The 24,272-nt window shown below is 42.9% G+C and overlaps 1 protein-coding gene across 4 annotated transcripts; it reads left to right on the top strand.

The window, feature by feature from the left end:
* Positions 1 to 1,794: 1,794 nt before the first annotated feature.
* LOC104353729 (cell surface glycoprotein CD200 receptor 1-A) lies at positions 1,795 to 22,102 on the top strand. 4 transcript variants are annotated; one of them, XM_086464062.1, is made up of 7 exons: positions 1,795 to 2,076; positions 16,598 to 16,906; positions 17,519 to 17,774; position 18,069; positions 18,595 to 18,689; positions 19,645 to 19,696; positions 20,965 to 22,102. In XM_086464062.1, exons 1-7 carry the CDS (start codon positions 1,989 to 1,991, stop codon positions 21,085 to 21,087), a joined length of 924 nt encoding a protein of 307 aa, XP_086320188.1. In that variant the 5' UTR covers positions 1,795 to 1,988; the 3' UTR covers positions 21,088 to 22,102. The 4 variants fall into 4 exon arrangements, with proteins under 4 accessions (XP_086320188.1, XP_086320171.1, XP_086320164.1 ...); XM_086464045.1 differs by lacking the exon at position 18,069 and having other exon boundaries at positions 17,519 to 17,770; positions 18,593 to 18,689; XM_086464038.1 differs by lacking the exon at position 18,069 and having other exon boundaries at positions 17,519 to 17,770; positions 18,593 to 18,689; positions 19,645 to 19,762.
* The last annotated feature ends 2,170 nt before the right edge of the window (positions 22,103 to 24,272 follow it).

The raw sequence follows: 24,272 nt of genomic DNA, 5'->3' as shown, positions 1-24,272 counted from the left end.
TGGCCAGCCAAGGTCAACCCACCACACCTTCTCATATAATCCCCTCACTCGTTCCTAGAAACCCAGGCTTCAACCAGAAAGTTGCTCCCAAAACATCATAATAACATCTTCAGTAATATTTGCCTACCAAAAGAATCCAGCGGTCTAACTTCTGGTTCCAAAGCAATTCCGGTAGGAATGGCAGAGACCTTTCATTATGGCAGCTTAAAGTAGGACTTTTCTTACTTAGAATATAGTTTGCTTTTTTCCAAAATCTCCTCTATCCCATTGCATCTTTCCCTTTTTTCTTGTTCGTGCAGTGATTAACTATCCAATACGCCACGTGTGCACTTTTACACCACCTTAGTTTCCTGTTGTCTTTGCATCAAACTTGAGCACTAGTTCTTTTACATTTGAGCCTCATACTACTTACATATTGCCTAATTCTCTCTCCAGCCTCCTATCTTAGTCACTATTTACATAAACACCTCTTCTTCCTCTCCATGCCCCTCTCTAAAATATAGCTATCATCTCTATTCACAAGCATTACTAATTCCTAGATCAACAGTAAATACTCAGAAAATAAACTGGAGCGTTACTGCGAACGGCATATTGAAAACCTCCGAACAGTGTGAAGGAGTGTCAAAATGTTAAATTGAATTTAAGGAATCAGCTGGGGGAAAAAATACAGAATGCCCTCTCATACAAAACTGTAGTCAAGAAGATCATGCTGGGACCAAGGCGATCCAGCTGAACTTCTGTCTTACCTGATTATCTTTATCGGATCGTTATCAGTCATTTTTACTTATTTACATAGGACCTTAATTCACACTCCTTTCTTCCAGTGAACATCAGTGCCGACTGTTTTTTAACACCAGCCTGACCGAACCAAATTACCAGAATATCAGACTACAGTCACCAGTACAGCTTGCCCATGTTCAAACGTGGTGTGCAGTCCTAGTTCCTGAGCAGTTCAATTTCCTGACAACTTCGATCTGTTTTCTGTCTTTACCTCTTAGGTGTCTGTCCTCAGGAGTAATTACTCTGACTTGTAGTTTTCAACAGCTGAGGCCTTTTTGCTACTGCTGGACCACAGAACGGTGCTGGGGAAGTACGGTGGCTTAAGAGAGGAAAAGAAACCCTGAATCTGAAATTACTAGCTCAGTGAGGAAGTGGGAAACAGGTACAGTATTATTTAAAAAAATCCCACACAAGAGTATTCTGAAAAAACCAAACAGCTTTTCAGTGAAAGATGCAGGTCAGCTTCAATTTCTGTATTATTTCTGTTGAAATGTATGTAAAACAGGCTTTTCTTTCAAACTCAAGACTCAGTTTCTCCCCGCAGGGTCTGGAAACTTGTTGTTTAAAGTGAGAACTGTGCTGCCAGTAGCTAAGCAGCTACTGAAAGCAGAAATCATTAAAAATGTCACTTACAGAGAAGACTTGAGACTGCTCATTTTTTTGAGGGAGACGTGAGGAGGAATTTTCTTGGAGGTGGTGTCAAAGAAGTGACAAAGTATCAGCACTACTACTACTAGTAGTAGTAGTAGTAGTAGAAGTAGTAGTAGTAGAAGTAGTGAGAAATATGAAGAATAAATTTCTCTCTAGCTTCCCAAGACTAAGATTTCCTTTTTGATATTAAACTCAGCCTTGAACAATCTCCTCTGCTTTGACCCCCTCTGAGCTCTGCTGCAGGGTTTATCTTTGCTCATCAGCCTCCTGAGGAGAGCCAATGAACGGAAGGCAGAGTTGTTCGTTCTGCTTCCTCAGCGTTCGCCTAGGCTCTCAGCACAGGAAGCCTAGTGCTCTGAAAAGTCAGACGGAGGAACCTCTCCAGCTTTGAGGAGCCCGTCGGTCAGGAGCCCGCACAGCTAGAGGAGGGGGGTGGGAAAGGGGGAGAGAAAACACTGACATTGGCTCCTGAGGATGTGCTGGCAGGCGAGAATTACTCCTCATGACCACAGCTAGGTTGGCGGCAGGATGGATGGAGTGACAGAGCTGCCTGAGCCATGAAAGCGGGAGCCGACATGAAGATTGCTGGGAAGACTGTGTGTGTTTTTGTGCTGCTCACTGTCACCAAGGTCATGAGAACAGTAGGTGAGTCTAACTGGGACCAATCAGCCGTCGGGATACAAGAAAGTAAAATGTGCACAGGTATTTGCTTCCCATAAAAGCTATTCGTCATGCTGTGATTTTCTTTAATTGCTGAAAATTACGGAGCACAACTAAAACATGCTTCCCCGATAACCACCTCTGCTCTTGTTTTCTTAGTGGTCACAAGGCTGCCAGGCATTATCCCTGTGACTTCCATGGAGGCTGTTGTTCCGTGGCCCTTAGCTGGGAATGTACCATTTGTCACAGATAGCCTTTTTACTCAGACCTCTAAATCCACATCATCTGGGAAACTGGTTCATCTGACACATTAAAACTGTGCCCGGGAAACTGTTTGTGAACTTGAAGCTTTTGGCCACGTGGTTTCTGCTGAAGAGAGCTTGCAGATACTCTGAAATAGGGCAGGGATCTCTTGCGTCTTCCTAAGGAGGGGTGGAAGATCACTGATGCGCTGACAGTAGGGAGCACTTTCTGGAATGTCGTTCTGAGGCTAAAGGGCATGGTCAGTATCAAGAGTGGGAAAGGCTTTTGTGCCAAAGACAGCGGCACTCCTGAGCCTTTCTAACCCCGTCTTTTGGTGTAGTTGACTTACTTTGAATACAGTTTAGCTACAGCACTTAACGTCTCCCACATACTGTTCATCTGCATTTCTAGAGCTTGTGCTCTTCCAGACACTACACGGCAGTCTCTCTGGGGGCTTGGCAATGGAAGTAGGGGTCTGAGCAGCAGTTCCAGAAACCTAAACTCTCTGTGCATAGAGGGAGAAGCCAGATAGGTCTGTGCAATCCAAACTAGACTAGGGGCATCTCTGAATATTACATAATGTGCAGGTGTCCATTGCTGTTATGGACATGTAAACTAAACTGCATTGACATGAGTTATTTCGTGGCACTTGGCCAGAAAATAAAAATGGCTCCTTGGTGATACTTTAAAGAAAAATGGATGCAGTTGTTGTTGGCAGCGAGGGATGACCCATCTATCACGCATTTGGCTGATCAAATAGGGAATCCAAAATGGTTGTGCTACCCGGTGGAAAAAATTGAAATACTTCACAAACATTATGGAAGCTTGCATTGGTAAGCTCACAACAGGCACACTGGAGGTAAAAGATTTGTCCCTACTCTGCAGGTAAAGAGCTATCTCAGAAGAATACTGAGGAACCTGGTCAGGGTCATACAGACAGATTATGGTAGCATCAGAGAGAGTCTAGAGTTTTTAATACAAGTGCTCAAAAAGTGAGGGAGTACGGATACATCACAAAATGTCAAAGAAAGTAGGGGAGACAAAGCGGAATCCTACTGGCAAAAATTCTTTTAAAAAATTGACTTTGCTGGAAATATTAAAAAAAAATCCAAAGCCAAAAAGTTCTTTTTGTCACCCAGAAGGTAATGGGATGTTAACTTGGTGGTGTCTTGGTGGATCAATGATTTTCCCTTCATAGAACACAGAAAAAGATGTTCAGTTAAAATCTCACTTCATGCTTGAACTCCTCCCCCCCCCCCGCCATAAAAAGCAGCTCATATTTGAAGGGAAGCTTTTAGCTAACACTGCTCTTAAACTTTTTCCCTTCAACATTAGGGTGGCTGTTCTGAGCAAAATGTAGTGACAAGGTTTTTTTCTTTAGAGATCACAGGCTAAACGTGTCAAGCTGATCCAATGTGTGTATCCTATCCAGAGAATTTTAGTGTTGTATGAAGCTCAGAAGGAACTATGTCCCCCCTTCTGAACACTAGGGCAAGTTACTCGGAATGAGATAAGGTCATGCAAAAACTGTTGTGGGTAACCAGGCTTTATCTGCATGAGCATTTTCCTTAACATTTCCTTAGCACGTTGTTTTGTGTGGTTTGGTTAGTTTTTACAACAGGAGAAGGGCAGCTCAGAAGCGAGGCTGAGGTCACTTCATGATTGTCGTGTCTAGAGCTGTCCCCACATAGAGCTGGATAATATGCTGCTGAAGGTGCTGGTACATGTTCTGTACTAACCATCCTCCTGTGACAGTCCTCATAGCAGCAGCAGTGGAAAAGACTCAAAATTACAATCTTTTTGTTAACGCTTTGAAGACTTCTCTACTTTAACTAAGCAGACTGGACACCTCAGGTGGTTGTGTACATACTTCAAAGGAAAGGAGGTAAGGGAGGGCAAGATCTTCCATGAGCAGTTCACGCAACAAATCTCTTTTTATTGGATTAACATTTGCAATGTTGGACTGTGTAAGTCCTGCATCTGCAGTTGTATCCTGTGACAACAGATAGGACCAAGGGCTTCAGAGGACGCTGCAAGACATCCACTATCAATGATGCGATGTGATTCTCTACGGTTGTTCAGTTTTCTCAATAGTAAAAAAACGGAACTCGGTAGTGTTGCATCAGTGCTGCAATTAGAATGTATGAGGGGAATAAAAGTGAAGTAGATTTACAGAGCAGCCTGGCTAGAGTTCAAGTTTACCTGCATACATAGCTTTCTTGAATGTTACTGCTTTCATTTAGTTTCTTTCCTTAACATAACTTGTGAATTCTCTTGCACTAGTGCACTAGTGTGTTATTGCCTTCCTACTCCCTCTGTCCTAGTGTGTTTTGGTGCTCCTGGCTCTGTTGCCTCCTATTCTAGTTTACTGTGGAATCTTGCTCCAGATACAAAAAAATCATAACCTGAAAAATGATTCTGGTAAACTTACATTTGCCTCCATTTCGCTATTTCTTTGCTGCTCTTTTGGGTCTATGTGCGGGAATCGTTCTGGCTTCTTTTACCCTAAAAACACCTGAATCCAAACAGCCTGGTTTTCTTATCTAAATGCTTAAAAGAGAATTCTGTGCTATTAAAGTACGGAAAAATTTTCTCAGAAGTCATCTAAATTGCCCTCGTACAATCTTCAATGCATGTCCTTGTGACATTAATGTTTTACTTTGCTGTGGTCCAAACACAATGTCTGAATGCGCCTAGTTTCAAAACCATAGAAGCAAGGAAGTTCTGCCTTGCAAGTTGACCACACACTCCGTGACTACAAAGCACTTACAGAAAAACATGCTACTTAAAAGTTACAGTAGATATATTTTGTATTTAGTGGTACAATCATGCAAAAGAAAAAAGTGTAGGGAATCTTCTTATGCTGCCGTATCTTTGTATTGAGTAAGAAAATGCTAGGAAGAACAGTACTATGCTAAAGCTAAGCGCTAAACAAGGTATGACTGAGATTTTCACCATATATAAAAGTGAGGTCATAAGCGTGTTTTCACAGCGTCCCTTGTCTGCTCTCTGCAAATTATGAAGAAGAGGGCATATAACCTCCCGTTTGCAGTCAATGATCTACTTCTGTTTAGAACAGCAGGAAAATGCCCCTTAAGCATAAATAAACAGTACGACTTATTTTATTCTTCTTCTCGTGAGGAAGAGATTAAAAGGCCAAGTTCAGCATGCAGAACAGAATATAAAACCTTCTGTATCTGCTTCCATACTGAGAAGTGGGGGCCTTTGCACTTTGTTACACATGATGTCACAGTGCTACTCTGAAAGAAATGCTTCCCAAATACTTTGGCATCCAGTGTAAATCCCTTTTCATCCATTCCAGCGCACATTCTGCAAGGACAAAGATATACTTACTTTGCGCACAGAAGTTGCTATGCCGAGCTTAAAAACTACAGCCAGACTGATATAATATGTGACAGCTTGTTAAGTTCAGCGACAGTTTATCATCAGTAGTGGATTTGGCCAACGGTGTTTGTTCTGCAAGCAGCGTTACTCTAACACATCATTTAAACACCAACTAATTCCTGAAGAAGTGTACCTCTGCCTTTTTCTACAAAGTCCTGTTTCCATTGAGACATAGCCCATTTATGTGAGGGTAGGAACAAAACCTCAGAAAGGACCCCTACATCACTGCGTCAAATCGTCTGTTTCTGCAGGCGTTGTATCATGAGACCCTTTCCATAAACGATCTGAGCACTACAAAAAGCACCCGCCTTACCGAAAGGCTGGTTTAAATCCTGACTGAGGCAAGATTCTCTATTCTAATTTCCAGCCTAAGTTTGTTCTACTATCTATTTGTATTGTTACTACATTTTGAGCTGCTGAATTTCAGCACACAGCTACCATTCTCCTCCACAGGTCACCTGGTTCTTTTTGTGTGACATTTCCACTCTTTATATTAATAATGCTATAGTCTTCCTGCTTTCAAGAAATTTCCTCACACGCTCCTGATACAAATGCCAATGCCATTAGTAAACCCATTAAACAGAATTACTGTAAAAATCTTCTGCTGAGAAACATTACTAGCAAGCCACCTTTAGCCTGACCCCTCCTTTGAACACTGCCTTTTGCTTTCTCTCCTTATTCCAGTTCTTTCTCCACTCTCTTTCCCTTCAGTTGTCCCTCTTTTCTTCAGCTTAATTTATGCTTTTTGAGATGACACTGTATCGAACCGCAAGTCTGACTAGGTGAGCTTTAACATCTCTCCTTTGCCTTCAAAATCAGCTGTCTTGAATGCCTGCTTGAAAGGATACTGGAGAAAGCTAAAGGGAATGAAAAGATCATAGAAAAGTTAAAAACAAGGGACTGGCAACTGCTAAGGTGTGTTCCACCTTGAATGGGAAGACTGAAACTTTGGGTTCATTAGTAAGTTCTGTCAGTGTGCTCACCTCCCTGCTACATACAAAGTCATACTAAGGTTTGCAATCTAAACAAAATCCAGCCATTCTGCAGATACTTCACCCTGGAAAACCAGAGTTTACAATGACAAAGTGTATTCTTCTGGCTGTGTTTTCTGAAGGTTGCTCCTTCAGTTTGTATGAGATAGCAGGAAAGAGCTTTATACTGCAAGTGACACAGTAACGGTGCCAGAAAAGAAATGTGTTCAAAGGAGAACAAAAGAAGGATTTGAGTACGAGGAAGAAAGGCATCTCTGAAAACAGGAAGAAAGCCTAAAGAGAATGAAATGGGACTAGGAGATATTTTCAAGGAATAATGACGAGTATGGGTAACAGAGTGAGTGGGAAACTAACAATAAAGGTTTAAGTTGCTTATTGTGTCCTATTAAAGATGTGTCCACGCTGATGAAGCTGTGATTGCAGCTTCGAGAAACAGAATCATATGAGCTCAGGACAGCTAGTTCCTGTATTTCTATCATGAAAGTTAGATTAGTCTAGCTACTTACTACTCACTCAACTTGCAGGCCTGGTTTCCAGCCTACGCTCTGTCCTGTGCTGTTGTGGCTACATTTTCAGAGTCACAAAGTTACCACACATAAAACGCTGTCAGTGCTTTAGCAATCCCTACCGTAGTGCAAAGCACTTCTATTTGTTTATCTTTCCCCTCATTCCAGACAAGCCTTGCTATGTGTCACAGGCACTCTGTGGCAATTGGAGGGGAACACAGATGCAGAGCTCAGCCTGTTGTATCTGGCCTCTTCCAAGTGTCCTTTTTGACTATGACTTACTATGAGTCATATAATGTATTCGTTCCAAGATACAGTTAGTCATTTGCTTGTGGTATGATCATTGTTTCAGTTCATTATACTTCTAAGTTCAATACATCACAATCTGCCGTGTTGGGGGCAGAGGCACCAAAACACTGTGGTAGCTTCTTGTGGTAGCTTCTTATGTTAGCAAATATCGACGCAACAGGATTATGTCTGAGAAAGTAAAGCCGTCTCTTTGCCATGAAAAAAACTCTTCAGCAGCTAAATTTCTGAAGAATTCTGTCATGGAACTTGAATCATTTTGGGGGCAAGAAGTTCTACTGTGGGTTAAACCAGCTGTAAAGAGTAACAGAGGCTGGAATTCTTTCCCATTTGAAAGCAATCTAAAGCACTTTCAAGCTGCACTGCTGTCTCTGATTTTGCAGTGATTCCCCTGAAAATTTTAGTGGCTTCACAACCAAATCTTCCTGTTTTTAACGTCTTTCTTTCTCCTTTTACTGCAAGAAAGACTCTGAGAAACAGGAGAGGTAACTAAATCAGTGACACTGCAAAGGAACTGGTGCAATTAGTTCTCCACGAGAGCTGTCAAGCACACTACATAAACCACTTTAAAAAAAAAACATAGAGCAAAGTCTTTCCCCCAATCTTTTTCAACTACAGCAATCTTAGCACGACATCAGTAACCAGCACATTTTTGAAACACAGATGCAAAGTCCTCAACTGAGTTTGTTTTTTCCTGACAGAGGATATGTCCCTTTTCAAACATAAAAGTGGAATCTGACAGTGCACTGGAATAGAGCTTGAGAACCTCCTCAGACACGGCTTAAAATCTTCGTCAACAGTCAAGGAGAGACAATGAGGGATGGCATAATATTATTGGTATTATAATTAGATGAACTTCAGAGACTGGGGTCAAATTGGAGGATCTCAGTCTAAAGGCCTCCTACCTACCCACATCTCAGATGAGTCTCCAAGGTGAAACCTGCTCACGAGGGATTGGCATCTGCAACCAAAATAGGACGGTTCAGCCCCGAGCTGTACAGAACTCCCGCAGCCTGACTCACGTATTTTCTACATCCGTGTGGCAGACCGCATGCACTCCTGGGCTCCTGAGCTCTGCTCCTTCTGGGTAACAGAAACAATGATTGCCGTTTTCCGGAGTCCACTCATTTGTGAAGAATAAGACTGAAAATCAGAACTTATTTACAAAAAGTGTCTAGATATAGGATCCTTCATTTCAGCTCTCTTGTGTGCAATGAAACAGTTAACAGTACTGACATTTAATTATCGTCCTACAGTTATTACTGCACTGAGATGAGCTTGATAGCTCACACCTCTTCAAATGTCTTGTTCTCCACCGGCCCACAGAGAGCGAGGTCTTTGCTGCAGTGGTTATCCCCTTTTGCAGCTACAGCAAGCTGTCAGTTCAGCTCAGCTACGACACGGGATTTCACCTTGAGACAAGTAGCAGTGCAATGCACTGGCTTGTTTCCGAGCCTTTGTTTCAATAGATAGATAAATGCTGACATGTATGGCATATATGTCCTAATGTATTGGTCATAGACCAAGCAGCTACCACAGAGGAAACTTTACCAACTGACTTTTAGCCATTTTACAGTATGAAAGCACCATTCCAGAAAACAGTGGTGCAGTGACAGCTCTGAATTAAAATGCTCGCGGCACCGAACCTTCCCTCTTTAACAGAGTGGAATACTTCTGTTTGTTTAGCTCTCCTGCAGAGCAGACACACACCCTTTAGGTCTAGTGAAATTCCTGGAGGGAAGGGGAGAAAGTACACACCCAAGAGTGCAGGCTGGGGCAGGCAGCACAAGGAGAAGGAGGGCAAAGAAAGCAGATGGGTAGACCCTGGCAAAGGGCTTGTTTGGAGCAGACCCACAAGAAGTCATGGAAGTGATGGAAAAAGGAGCTCAGAAGAGATCATGTGGAATACGTGCAGCCCGACAAGTCACCAAAAGCTGGTGGTAGAAGAGAGGACCGGGGAAAGAACCTGCTCTGTAGGGGCACAGAGAGCAGGGGAGACTTATTTTCAGCCTTTTTTTTTTTTTTTCCTGTGAGTATAGCTAGCATTTCTGTGTTCCCTAAAGAGCTACCACTTTATAGCATATTGGTTTATGTTCTAATAAAACATACTTTTAGAGGCTAGATGGCTTTTGGCATGGTCACCAGAAAAAGAAAGCAGGGCATGTCTGACTTCAGCCCGACAGGAGGTCCTCTCAAAGTCTCCAAACTGAAGGAAATGCTGTGACTGACCAGGCAGGACAGGATAGGGACGAGGATAATTTCTGTTTAAAGAACTGCCTTTCTACTGGTGGATCCCAGAGCTATTTACAGATTCATTCCTGAGAATACACATTTGGGACTGCTTTTAAATAAAGCTAACGCTGTGGTGAAAACCAGCAAGTCTGGACTTTTCATTAGGCTGTATTTTAGCTTGGTATAGACAGGAAGGCACATCCTCTTTTCATCAGAAACTCTTATGAAAATGGCTGACACTATTATTTATGATTTGGAAGCAATTCATCAAGAATTGCCCAGGCCCAGTCCTGTTTTGCTTGTGAGTGACACAATTTTAGCTCACACAGTTCAGAATTATCTGAACTTGGTACTATGCTCTGTGGTAAAATGAAGCAGAGCTGCCTTTTTGCATATACTTTCTTGGGAGAAGAGCAAGCCTGCTGGAGATTTCTGCATGACGCGATAACGTGAGTGATCATCTAGAGAAACGGAAGCGCTATAACCATCCACACGGCTGACAAGCAGGGCTACTGAGCCAATGCCCAGCAGAACTACCAGCCTGGCTGTGCTGGTTCTGGGGCTTGGTCTAGTGGGTATCCACAGCCCTCTGCCATGCTTCCATGCCACACTGAAGAAGGGTGTCAGAATAGCTGCAGGCTCTGCAGTTGCGCCTTGCTCCCTTATTTTTTTCCTTTCTCTGCCTTCAACACAAAGACAGACAGAGTTCTTGGGAGAATGCTAACGGGCAACGGGGCTATTATATAGGATAAAAACTCCTCCTAATAATATATGTCTGTTCTACAGAGAGAAAAACACCTTGTGAGGAGGTTCTACTTCAAGAGGAGGTCTTCATAGTCATTTTCAGAAATACAAATTAACCAGACCTTTGAGAATTTTTGGCACATGCATTCTTCTTCTGTAAAAGAAGTCTGAAGATCATGTTTCTAGCAGCATGCATGAGAAAAGAATCAAAGCAAGGCAGAAAGCACACGGTTCATATTTACACTCGTGCCACTTGCCTGCACTCTAGCAATGAAAGTGGGCAGTGAAGTGAAAGCAGTTTAATTTTATTATAAGGGACCTCTACAGTAGTACGAAGGTATATGTAAGGATGGGATAAACAAGAAGGGGTTTTACTAATTAATCTACCATCTGGGGAAAAACTCCTGCCTTGCTAAAAGCCTTCTGAATTAATAACAAGACACAGGGGAATTCAGAACCCTTCCACAAATTTATTGTAAACCTAGAATTGTATTGAAACACGATTCAGCAGATTTTAAGCTGACTGATGTGGCTTGTCATTTGAAGTGCATGGTACCTGATTAATTCAGGGGAGAATATGACAGAAAGACATAGGAGAAGGCACTACTTTCACTCCCTCTTTCTTTAAAGTTTGAAGCACACAAGCGGTTATGCTGGGGAACTTGTACGTTGCAACAGGCTGCTTAAGAGATGCAGAGCTGGAAGACGGGTAAAATGATACTGCTTCAATATGAAATGGAAGCATACACAGTTAAATACGCACAACATTGTCACTCCCTCACAACATTTGCAAACGTTATCCAAGGAAAACCCAGCCCCAGCACACAGACTGTTTGAACGCTTGGGTTTGCTTAGTCATTTTCAGATGAGGTCAGCCATGCTGACGACACGACTCGGAGCTCCAGGGCTCTAGGCAGTGTTAAACTGGGAGAGGAAATACTTTGTTCTCCAATTTTCAGAGACATTCATAGAACTTACATCCAGAAATCATCATGAGACAAAAGGCTTCTTTCAGTTCCTCTCCTGGGAAATCATCTCAGTTTGTTTTAAAACACACACCTCACATTTTCTTGAAACGCCATTAAGCAGAAAAACCTCGTCATTTAAAAACACTTCCAGTGCAATAAGGAATCACAGCACTCTGTGGACAATTGAATTAAGGAAACAAGCATGTGTGGGGCTGGTGGGTAATTTGTGTATCAGAAAATGGTGTGAAAAGACAGCACTTTTCTTCTTCAGCTGTGCTTGGAAACGTCAATTGATAAATCCTGGCAGTATTGCGCAGCAGGAAGCTAAGCATTATTTCCTTTATTTAGTAACAATGGGAAGTGGACGGCTTCAGTGAAATACTATCACCACCTAATTTTCCTCTTCTACCAGCAGAAAAACCTTCTCAGAATTACACTCTGATTTCCATGTTATGCAGCTAGAGTAACAGATACACTTCAGCGCTGTAAGGTGTAGTGTAGTGTGGGGTGATATTGCACCTACACAGCCTGTCAATCTGAAGGAGCTAGGTCTAGGTTTGGAAATATCTTCGCCCAAAGGATGCTGAATCCTCAAAACAGAAAAGGCAAAAACCTTTAAAGGAATCTGTAAGCAGGTAAAATGCAGTGAACTGTGTTCATTTTGCAAGTCAGAAATAATTTCCCGAGAACATAGCTAAACAGAAGGAAAAGAGGTTCAGCTGGAATGGTTCATTCACCTAGATTCCAGAAGATAATGAGATTTCAGACAATATTATTAAATAAAACCAACTGTAGTTTTCTCAAAGAGGCTAACAGTAAAGATTTGACTAATAGTTTGAAGCTGATGCTCCTTAAGACCATTTCTTACAGCGTTGTGGATGTTCAGGATCTGGGCTTCACTTTGTGACAGCCAGCAGAGGTAACGGGATTCCAGCTCTGGTAGGGGTAGGGGGTAGAGAAACACAATAAAGTCAGGTCTGAGGAAGACTTTGAGAAAGGTTTGATTAATCACGCAAAACTTCGGCTGTGTAATTCTTTGCATATTCCAGCTGAACTTTCAATTGCCTCCTTAGGATACCTGCTTGAAAGGTTTGGGGACAGGTTTAACATGTCTGGAATAATTTGTGAAAAATTGATTTGTCAGTACGCATCAGGTTGGTTAACTTCTGCTGTCCTTCCAGATTAGTGCATGGTTTGAAAGTAGTACTCTGATTTTCTTCTCACACACGGCTCTCAGAATGTCACTAAAACCATTACTCCACCCAAGGAAAGAGCAACTCAGGCTTCCACCAGAGACAGAGAGCACTCAGATCAGTGGTTTCAGTCCCAAAGTCTAATGGTCACCTCTTAAAAGTGGAAATGAGTGAGGTGATAAATGGAGGCTGGTTTGGACTACAGCTATGGGTATTATTCCTATTAATGCAGTAGTGGCTGCACCTGGGAGATTGTGAAAAAGAAAGGTTATTTATCTGTAACAGGTCTTCTTCAGGTGGTTATTTATACATGTACATACAGACATTGTGGATTTTGGGGATTGTTTGCTTTTAATTTCAGCAGAGCCCAAAGGACACAAAAGTCTCGCCTAGTCTTCACACTGGTTTACAAACTGTGCCTCACACTCTCGTTTTCTCTTCATCTCAGAAGTGCCTCACAAGGGAGGGTGGGCTGCGTCTGTAAGCGTACACAACACTAGCGCACATATAAGCAGCTCATCTTGAAGAACAGTCATAGATAACCTTTCTTTCAGCTCTGAGTGCTTGCCCACATGTACCCTTACTGCAAACAAAGCTTATCACCATACTTTATTAAGGAAAATGTTCCAATGTGACTAGTTGAAACAAAGCAAAAGAACTGACTGTCTCAAAGGTGGCATCATATTGAGAGGCTTCAATGGTCAAAGAAATAGTGAAATGAATCCTGGGAGTCAGAAACTTGACCCCTTGGATGTGTCATCTGAAGACAAAAGCAGGGGAGGGGTCCCAAATCTGGTCAATATAAAGAGAAGAAGCATGACTCACAGATTCATAGAATCATGGAATCCCAGAGTGGTTTGGGTTGGAAGGGACCTTAAAGATCATCCGGCTCCAACCCCCCTGCCATGGGCAGGGACACCTCCCACTAGACCAGGTTGCTCAAAGCCCCATCCAACCTGGCCTTGAACACTGCCGGGGAGGGGGCAGCCACAGCTTCTCTGGCCAGCCTGGTCCAGTGTCTCACCACCCTCATGGTGAAGAAATTCTTCCTTACATCTAATCCAAATCTACCCTCTTTCAGTTTAAAACCATTACCCCTTGTCCTATCACTGCATGCTCTTGTAAACAGTCCCTCCCCACCTTTCCTGGAGGCCCCCTTTCAGTACTCGAAGGCTGCTATATATAAGGTCTCCCCGGGGCCTTCTCTTCTCTAGACTTCACAACCCCAACTCTCTCAGCCGGTCCCCACAGGGGAGCTACACCGGCCTCCTGATCATCTTTGTTGCCCTCCTCTGGACCTGCTTGAGCAGGTCCATGTCTTTCTTGGGCTGGGGTCCCCAGAGCTAGATGCAGCACTCCAGGTGGGGTCTAACCAGAGCAGAGCAGAGTGGGAGAATCACCTCCCTTGACCTGCTGGCCACGTGTCTCTTGATGCAGCCCAGGATACAGCTGGCTTTCTGGGCTGCAAGGGCACGTTGCTGGCTCATGTTCAGTCTTTCATCCACCAGCACCCCCAAGCCCTTCTCCGCAGGGCTGCTCTCGATCCACTCATTGCCCAGCCTGTAAATGTGCTTGGGGTTGCTCTGACCCAGGCACAGGACCTTGCACTTGGCCTTGTTGAACTTCTTGAGGTTTGCACAGGCCCACCTCTCCAGGCTGTCATGGTCCCTCTGGATGGCCTCTGTTCCCTCCAGCATGTTAACTGCATCACACAGCTTGGTGTCGTTGGCAAACTTGCTGAGCGTGCACTCAATCCTACTGTCCATGCTGCCAACAAAGATGTTGAACAGCACCAGTCCCAATACCAGCCCTTGAGGAACATCACTTATCACTGGTCTCCACTTGGACATAGAGCTGTTGACTGTGACTCTTTGAATGCGACCATCCAGCCAATTCCCGATCCACAGAGTGGTCCATCCATCAAATCCATGTCTCTCCAGTTTAGAGACAAGGATGTCATGCAGGTCGAACACCTTACACAAGTCCAGATAGATGATGTCGGTTGCTTTTCCCTTATCCTCCATCACTGTAACCCCATCGTAGAAGGCCACCAAATTTGTCAGGCACGATTTGCCCTTGGTGAAGCCATGTTGGCTGTCACCAATCACCTCCTTATTTTCCATGTGCCCTAGCATAGTTTCCAGCAGGATCCACTCCATGATATTGCCAGGCACAGAGGTGAGACTGACTGGCCTGTAATTCCTCAGTTCTTCCTCCTTTCCCTTTTTAAATATGGGGGCTATGTTTCCTCTTTTCCAGTTGTCAGGAACTTCACCAGGCTGCCACGACTTCTCAAATATGATGGATAGTGGCTTAGCGATTTCATCTGCTAGTTCCCTCAGGACCCGCGGATACATCACATCAGGTCCCATGGACTTGTGTACCTTCAGATTCCTTAGGTGGTCTCGAACCTGATCCTCTCCTACAGTGGGGAGTTCTTTATTCTGCCAGTCCCTGCCTTTGCCCTCTTCAACTTGGGTGGTGTGGCTGTAGCACTTGCCGGTGAAGACCGAGGCAAAGAGGTCATGGACTACCTCAGCCTTCTCCATATCCCAGGTACCCAGGTCTCCCATTTCCTTCTGGAGAGGGCCCACATTATCGCTAGTCTTCCTTTTGTCACTGATGTACCTATAGAAGCTTTTCATGTTCCCCTTCATGTCCCAGGCTAGATATAATTCTGTCAGGGCCTTGGCTTTCCTGACCTGATCCCTGGCTGCTCAGACAATTTCTCTGTACTCCTCCCAGGCTACCTGTCCTTGATTCCACCCTCTGTAGACATCTTTTTTTTCGTTTGAGTTTGTCCAGGAGCTCCTTGTTCATCCATGCAGGCCGCCTGGCGTTTTTGCCCGACTTTCTCTTCACTGGGGTGCATCGCTCCGGAGCTTGGAGGAGGTGATCCTTGAATATTGACCAGTTATCTTGGGCCCCTCTTCCCTGCAGGACTGTATGCCATGGTACTCTGCCAAACAGTTCCCTGAAGAGGCCAAAGTTTGCTCTCTTGAAGTCCAGGCTACTGAGCTTGCTGTGCACCCTCCTCGCTGCGTTGGACATGTTTCAACGCAAATGCAAACAGGAATTCAAAAGCAAGACATACTCCCTATGTCTGTGTCAACACAGTTGATATATCAACTGAATAAATTTTCTCTGCAATCTTAGCCTCGCAAGCAAGAGGCGCAGGGGTATGTCTAGCTGCAATGCCTGGCACAAAGGTGGGAGCACTTACATTCATGTCCTATGGGGACCAATGCATATGTACACATTGTGTGCACTCATAGTGTGAATGTGTATGTTCACAAAGATTCAGAAAATGAAAAGACACCCCTGAGACACAAGGCAATAACCTTCCCCCTACACAAAGCTCCACCATTATTATTTGCACTGTGGTCATGTCTAAGAGGTGTAGACAAGGTCTTTGCCCAGAGTGTTGGGTTTTGTGTGAATGCAGAAGTAAAAGTTGTTTACTTCATTGGTAGCAACAGTTCCAGAGAAAAGTCAGTATCATGTGGCCAAATCCAACAGCCAAATTTCTATTATTTCAGCCTGTAAGTGGCAGCAGCCCTGCGAGCAACCCGCAGGAGGATTTGCCAATTGAAACAGACTATTCAGATGCTGAACTGCTTCAGACAATGGGCAGGAGTCGGGTGTTCCTGCAGTATCTGTCTTACCCACTAACACGAGCCCTGGTGGGAAATCTGTTGTGAGTACTGAGGGGGTAGGCTGTGATACGCCACTGGCTCTATAATCCACAGATGTAATACAAGATGGTAGAGAATTTGCAGATGACCACAGACAGGGCCTTACCCTGGGGTATAACAGTGCAGACATTTCTCTGTGAAGCACAGGCCAGAACTCCAAGGCTATCAGTGACATCCCTGGGCACCTTCTCACACATCCTTCTCCTTCTTTCTCTCCTTCAGGGAACCACAGAGAGTCAGCAACAGTAGGTAGCAGCTCTGTGCTCACCTGCCCTCACAAATCAAATATAACTCTGTTAACATGGAAAATAAGCCCCAAGGTTGGGGGCCCCTGCACCTTGGGATACAGGCCTGATCAGAACAAGACAGGCAGAACAAACTGCAGCGACAGCATGAACTGGAAATTCATACCAAATCGGGATCCTGCCCTTGAGATACGGCAAGTGGGAATAGCCCATGAGGGAAGTTACACCTGCGAAGTAGGAGCAACAGAAGGGAATTTCCACAAGACGTACCACCTGACCGTGCTGGGTAAGGGACTCCTTCCTCATTTTGCAGCTCTCCAAAGGACCGTGTCTGGGCCTGGACATAAAAGCTCCTCTCCTCATGCACCGGGGGATATGCTAACAGAAGATTCCGCATATGCTTCCTGTTATCCTGTAGGATCAGCCATTAATACACTAATATAAGACAAGTAAAGCCTGTGGGAGTAGCACTTCCAAGTGCTGAGATATTCTATCAAACACAGGCTATTCTGATCTAGGCGATAAGAACAGACCCACTTCCTCTTATGCTGGTGATCAAATACATTTTAAACCACAGGTACGATGGCTGCTTAGGACAAAAGTCTAATTCAGCCCAGTATTTGGGATAATTCCCTACCTCAGTGTCAAGGGAAACCTCGACTAATGGTACGTGTCTGTGGCAACTCAGCTGAATGGGCAGAGTTGTCCAAAAGGAAAAAAACAAGGCACGATCTTTGTCTCTTGTGACTCTGTAGTGGGACATGTCTCTGTAGTGGGACAGCACCTCCAACCTTATTCTCCTCTCTTCACTGGGTTCATGTTGGGTAGAGGACAAGAACACCCTATCCCAGCTGTGGCAAACTAACTCCATGCATATCCCCTTCCTGATGCTTTGCAGTCCCTCCCCGGCTGACCCTGTACTGTGATGACCACGGGAACCCAGTGTGCGAGGCAGCAGGAGGGAAGCCGGCTGCTCAGATCTTGTGGGTCCCAGAGAGCAACTCCACCCCCAAGGAAGAAGGCCATGATGATGGGACAGTGACCATTCTCAGCAAGTTCACAGCATACAGCTCCAATGTGACTAATACGACCTGCATTGTGTCGCACCCAGCGGGGAACCAGAGCAAGTCCATACCCTGTCATCCCTCAAGTAAGTTTCCCTTTGCGCGCTTGGCATTCAACATCCTGGTTAGACTCCTGTGCACCCTCTTGTTCCTTCTAGGAAGAAAAAAAAATTTATAAAAGCTATAGAAACCTTTAGCAATGTACTGTATAGACAAGAGCACCATCCCCAAAGGCCTTTGCCCAGAAACATGACCAGCTTGTTTGTGTTCTAGACACTATTTCCTAATGATTTCTTCCCTAAAAGGGACATACATAATTGTAGTAGTATTCCTTTGATAGCAGAAATATTGTTGGAAACAGAGACAAAACAGTCACGCTCATAGTGTTAAAATAACCACTTGGAAGCTGAATATCAGCAAAATTTTTTTAGGTTCAAATATAAAGTCTCTTGCTCAGATCACGGTACGATAGAGAAAAAGAACCAACTCTTCTGTGGCCAGCAGAAGCAAATAATTCACTTCATTTCAACTTGTGAATGTCTGACACTGTATGACATTTGGTTTCTGGTTTTTGCTCTTTTTTTTTGTTGATTTTGAGAGCTACATGTGAGTTGCAGTACTGAGATATGCTGAGTCCTTGAGAGGAGCTCAGGTATGGCTATGGAAAAAATACCATGAGTGTCTGCTTTGGGATTTGTGGGATCTGCTTTTCTGTCTGACACAGACTCCATTTGTGTTTCTCAGACAAGTTTCATTACTGACTTTCCCTTCTGCTGAAAGGGATGATATTTATTTTACCAGCATGCTGAAAATGTGTGTATGTGCTAAAGAAGCTTTAATCTTATACTGAAATAATAGAGAAACTGCGCAATAAGAAGATACAACTAAGACTAACTCTTTGTGTTTAGAGAACGGATTTATCCGGAATGTCCCCATCATTCTCTGTTTCCTGATCATTATCACCTTCATGGCTGTCATTTACTATTTTAAGCTCCACAGTGGCAGGTATGTATGATAGGGTGCTAAGGAAAGATTGTGTAGCCCTATAAGAAATCTTTAAGTACGATTTGTGTCTTGAAATCATATGATTCTGTCAATCTGTGCTGCTATGAATAACAGAGTTAACTACATCAAATATTTCTATACTGCAGACACTGTGCATTGCACACATCTTCACTGAATAATGCACCTGAGTAAAATAGAAATGGGCAGAAGTTGGCAGAGGACCCTCATTGCATTGCCTGCAACACTAAAGCTCTTCATTCTAATAGGAAACTGTGAGAGTAAAGCTGTTCTTCAGATTCTGTGATAGTCCGCCAGTGTCTCTCTTGTTTAGATCAGGGGGTTGGTTGTGCTGCCTAATAAGTTCTATCAAGTGCCAGAGGACTTACCGGTGCTATCCTGCCATATCAACAGAGGGGACAGCAAATTGTATCTGTATTTATGAAAAAGCTCCCTGAAGGAAGCTGAACTCTAGCCCCTTTAGGATTTGCTGTGAAGAAAAAAGCAGTTCCAAGGAAAAACTGCAGAAATAATTTGTGCAGAGAAAGGCTGTGTTAGCACCTGTACTGAAAACTTCGGCTATATTCCCTCTTTCTCCTATTTCAAAACTGTTTTTCTCCTGAACCTTCTCCCTCAGAGCTGAAGAATTAGTTCAATACAATCTCACTAACCACAAATTGTACATCCTTCCAGAGGACTTTGATTTTAATCTTCTGCTTCCTCTTTGTGCTTAAGCTCACACAAACATGAGAAAAGACCTCTAAAGAAAGTCAGAGTGCCATAATTTCAGGATCAAAAGTCAAGGGGAAAGAGTCATGAGAAGACTTTTTGGCTTTACTCTTGATGACATGAAAAAGAAATGTTTCATCAGTTTGTGATCAAAGAAACCAGGCTGTGATCCAGCGAGACCTAGAATTGAGGAAGGAATTTGTTTTAATACTGGTTTTCTTTTTTACAGACTGTGCCACAAAATCAAACCTCCTGAAACTGCTCCTACATATTCCCCACAGGTAAGGATAATGATGCAAATAAGACCATCGCCAAATCAGAAATTGTCTGGTAGCCCTGAAAACATGGTCAGTAAAGGCAAACCATTAGATTTTTCCTCTCTGCTTTCAGCAGGTGCTACTGTGTCTTATATGTTTGCTTTTAGCTGTATCTCAGGACAAAACAAAGCCTACCATCACCATAATTTTGACTTGGAGTAAACATTAAAAGCATGTTCCAACAGCAAAGGCTCAGCAACTACCATCCTTATCTTAGCAAGGAGTGATTCCCACCATATCTCCCTGGTCATATCAGATACGCTGACCACAACTGCGGTACAAACAGTACTCAGGAAGGCAGGCAATATCATGGGTTTGGAAGTACTAAAAAAGCTATTAGGAAACAGGAGGATTAAACAACAAAATTAACAGACACAGGGAGAAAAAGAATATTCCTCCTGGTGTCCAGAATGATAATGTGCAAGTTTTGAAGGCCACTCTTTATTTTCTATGGTCAATCCACAATCAAAGAACCAACCATACTTAAGACAAAACATTATATAAAACAGTGGAAGGAGTGCTGAGCTGCAAGCTGTGAGGCATTCTTGAATTCCATGTGCTGTTAGAAGCTTCCTGCGTAGTTGAGCAACTCGCTTATCAGGTCCGTTTCTCTGTTCTCTGCTACCAAATATACCTGCAGGCAAGGTCTGTTACATCTATACTGTGAATATTTGCGCATCAACTTAAAAAGATGCTTCAGTTTGAGTTTCTGAAAAGACTTAGTCAATTCTAGCTATTATTATTTCTCCTGTTCTGGTGCCCTACCTCCTAGTTGTTGCTGACAGATACGGTTGCATTAATGTAAAATAATGAGTTAAATACCAGCGTTCTTGCTGTCACATCACACAACTTTCATTAGCGTATCTGTAGACTGAAATTGCAGACTGATGGAGGAATCAATCATGGTCAAGACTCTAGCATGTTATTTGCTTTTTTCTAGAGAATTAGACCTTAATACAAATTTTTTCAGGCCAAAATAAGGGGTAGAAGGGAAGAAAAAGGATGCAGGTGAACTAGTACCTCAGATTTACTCTCCAAATCTTTGACAGAAACAGCAATACACATCCTTAGGTAGAAAAAGCAATAGGTTTTTTTTTTTTTCTTGAGTCCAAGAGGAGTAAATATGGGAGCACTATTTCCCAGTTGCATTCATCAGTCCAGATGAAAAGCTTGCAGATCTTGCCAAACTAAACCACTCCTTGTATTTACGGTTTTTGGTTTTGTTTTGCTAGGATGACACAATGGAAGTGGAACCTTATACTACTTATGTGCAGAAGGAAAACGAAATTTACAATTCAGTGTGTGATCTGACAGTGGGGCAGACTCTTCCACAAGGACTGTCACCAGCAACATGAATGACTCAATAACACTGGAAAGGGAGGGAGACACTTTATAAAAGACTGGTTATAGAAAGAAACTTCTCAGAGGATTTCTTCAGATTTTGGGGCAACATAGCTCACTAAGTCTGTTCAAACGCCTATGCTTGCTGATGAGTTTGTACAGTTTTTTATTTCCCTGTTTTGCCTTCTTCCTTGGGAAAGGAAACAGGTTTTCCTGTTATTCCTTGGGAAAATGTGGTTGATCCCATGCCATGGTTTTTCCTGGAAAAGCTGTTGTGATCTCTCTTCCCTTTGTTGTTCTTGCCTGGGGGATCCTAGTTTTCTCAGTCACTGCTAGGCATCACTTTGATGCACTTGACACTATGTTGCATACAGTTGGGAGATGGGAGGAGTGTTATGTCTGAACTAAAATGAAACACTCCACAATCAACAGCCACTTTTTTCTAATTTACAAGTTACTAACATAGTGGCCTAAGTACTGATGATCACAGAATAGCTCAAACGGTGGAAGATATTGGTAGGAAAGACCTTGACTCCCCCAGTTCTGAAAATGGAAATGAATGATGAATTTAGAAGGTCATCCATTAAGAAACAGACTTCACTAGCATGATTAATTTACTTGCTAGGTTCATATTCAGTATTTCTACTAAATGTATTCATTCTGTATTTCAGATTATTGTTATGATTACTTTTCCATAAGATTCTGTGAAAATATGGTATTCCTCTCTTTCTTAAGAGTAATGGCATTAAGATACTGCAAAAGAATTACATTACTCAAATGCCGTAAGCTACTTTTAACAGAAACAAACATCAAATATTTCACAAAACAAAACAAGTTCAAATATATCTTCTATAATTGTGCAATAATGTACAAAAAGGATAAAATACTTGCTAATTCATCATATTTAACTACCACAACCGAAGATTTTTTCATTCATATGTCTAGATGCTTTATTGACACTCTTTTGAATATACTTGTAAGTTCACTTTTTTGTATGTAAATTAGTTTACAAATTTAACGTGTCTCATGTTGAGGTGACTTCTTCTCACCTTCTCAAAATATCCTTTGGGAATAAGTCAAATAAATTGTCCTTTATATACTAGCGGTTCTCAAACTTTTTGGACTGATGCCTTACTAGCTAAAGTATGAACTGGCTTTACAGTGAGAGTAAAGAAACCCATTTTTAAACCTCTGTTTACTATCTCATATTTCAGTATTTTAAAAGACTGCCTGGGTACTTAGTCTGATGGTAGGATGACAAGAACTAGATTTTTCCTTTAGACTATAGAAATGTCTCTGCCACACATTGCTAGAGCTTTCTTTTGAGATAGCCTCCCGAGGGCTATGGCGCAGTGCTTGGTGAACAGACTTCTAGATTGATGGCAGTTCCTAAATGTATTACTCATGTAAACTGATACAATTGGTTATTTATTCTCACTCTAGCAGCTACGAAACACCCACTTTTGTCCAGGTGCTCTCTGCATGCCATTATGTTATTTCAGAATGGAAGGGAACAAAGCTGAGTGTCAAATCAACTACAAAAAAGTTTTAAAGGAACCTCAGTTTCCAGTGACTTACCAAGGAAGAAAGCCAGTCAACTCAGCCATAATCCTCTGAAATTCCCCACTTAAAATAGCTGTAATACTGTCCAATGATCTTTCTTCCCACCCAAAACCCGAGTGCCATCAGTTCTTAGGTTTGTTTCCGTGGACTGGAAAGTCATTTACATTCTTCAGTGTCCATAAAGTGGGGCTCATCCTATGAGACAGCAGCTCTTGAAGGTAGATTCTTGCCAGTTTACATGGAATATAACATATTTACAAAAGTGTAATACCTGCTAGCCTGCTGTCTAGCTGTGGGGGGTTATGATCCTTTACAGGCCTGTTACACTGACCTAAATCATGTACGTTCCTGACCTGGATGTTGCCAACTGGTTGATTATTTCCTTTGTCCTCTACTATGTTTCTTACATTCAGGTCTGCTATGGGCAGAAACCAGGATTTTAGTTTGTGACTGTGATAAATAATATAAGAGTCTTATGTATACACACATATAAAAAAATGCTTTTTTGTCTCCAGCAGCACAGAAGGTCTAGAGCAGAAGGTCCCTTCCTGCACTCCTCTTCCCCCATCAGGGTACTTGCTGCTTCTCTTTGCAATGTGCTGCTATTGTGCTGCAGTCATCCTCCGTGCAAAAGTGCTGTGTTGACTGTCTCTTAGCGGTCACGCAAGCCTGCCCTCTAAACTTCCTAGCATGTTGCAAAGTCACAGGAAGAAAGTCAGCAGCTTTTCAGCTCCTCCCACAAAAAGGTTTTGGCTTTAACCACATTTACTAATGCTGTCTCTTGCTGCAACATTTAATTTTGCTAAATTTGTATCTCCCACCTTTACTGCTATATTATATCTTCACGCACACATTCCAGTCCCTCAACAGTTTACAACTGCCATTCCTGCTCCAAGCAGGCAGTTGATAATCGTGGTTATCTTACGACTATAAAGAGTCCTGAGCACCGAGCTCACATGCACAGCAAGTCAGCGGATTCTGTGCTGTTGTGCATCCACAAAGCAGGTGCTCATTGAAGTACCGCAGGCCTCCTTCAGGCTAAGGGCCTGTTCTTTAAGATGGCACTGGCAGTGCTAAAAAACGGATGCCCTACAGATCCTGAGACTGAAAATGGCTTCTGTACATACATCAATTCTTGGGCTTCTATAACCAGAAATTATTTCATGGGAACAAAGCCGAGCCCTTCATCACCCTTTACAGTAACATGTAAGATTTCATTAAATTGCAAATTTTAACAGAAAGGTCACTATATCATTGCTTACCTGCTTCAAATAGCTTTCCTAACAACAGAATCTATTAAAAGTTGCATTTCAGATATTATCCTTTCTGCATCCCAACAGGTTTCAGGGCTTACAACTACGTTCTCCCACCAGTATCACCTACTCATATTTGTGGTTTACTACTTACAGCCTAGGTTGCAATCCTGCTGTCCATCATAGACCTTCTGGTTCAGTGTGTGACTGCTCTGTAGTTCTGCCCAGCTTATTTCCAGGTATGAATTAAAATGACTTCAGTATCTTCTGTTTTCATCCTACTGGCAACAGAAATTTAAGCTTTCACATTAGACCTGGATGACTTTCACATGAGCATTGACACGAGCCACCTACCTCCAGCTGTAGCAGGGACTTCCTCATAC

This window comes from Leptosomus discolor, chromosome 1 (assembly GCF_034619465.1).
Source record: "Leptosomus discolor isolate bLepDis1 chromosome 1, bLepDis1.hap2, whole genome shotgun sequence".
Lineage (NCBI taxonomy): Eukaryota > Metazoa > Chordata > Aves > Leptosomiformes > Leptosomidae > Leptosomus > Leptosomus discolor.
The sequence above is the reverse complement of the archived record's forward strand: the minus strand, read 5'-3'. Positions and strand labels throughout refer to the sequence as shown.

Bases quoted from the DNA above. Each gene is read 5' to 3' on its own strand.
- LOC104353729 (XM_086464038.1), top strand. From the start codon at position 1,989: ATGAAAGCGGGAGCCGACATGAAGATTGCTGGGAAGACTGTGTGTGTT. The intron at 2,077-16,597 runs GTGAGTCTAACT...TCTCTCCTTCAG, and splicing joins CAAGGTCATGAGAACAGTAG to GGAACCACAGAGAGTCAGCA. The intron at 19,763-20,964 runs GTCAGTAAAGGC...TTGTTTTGCTAG, and splicing joins CTGGTAGCCCTGAAAACATG to GATGACACAATGGAAGTGGA.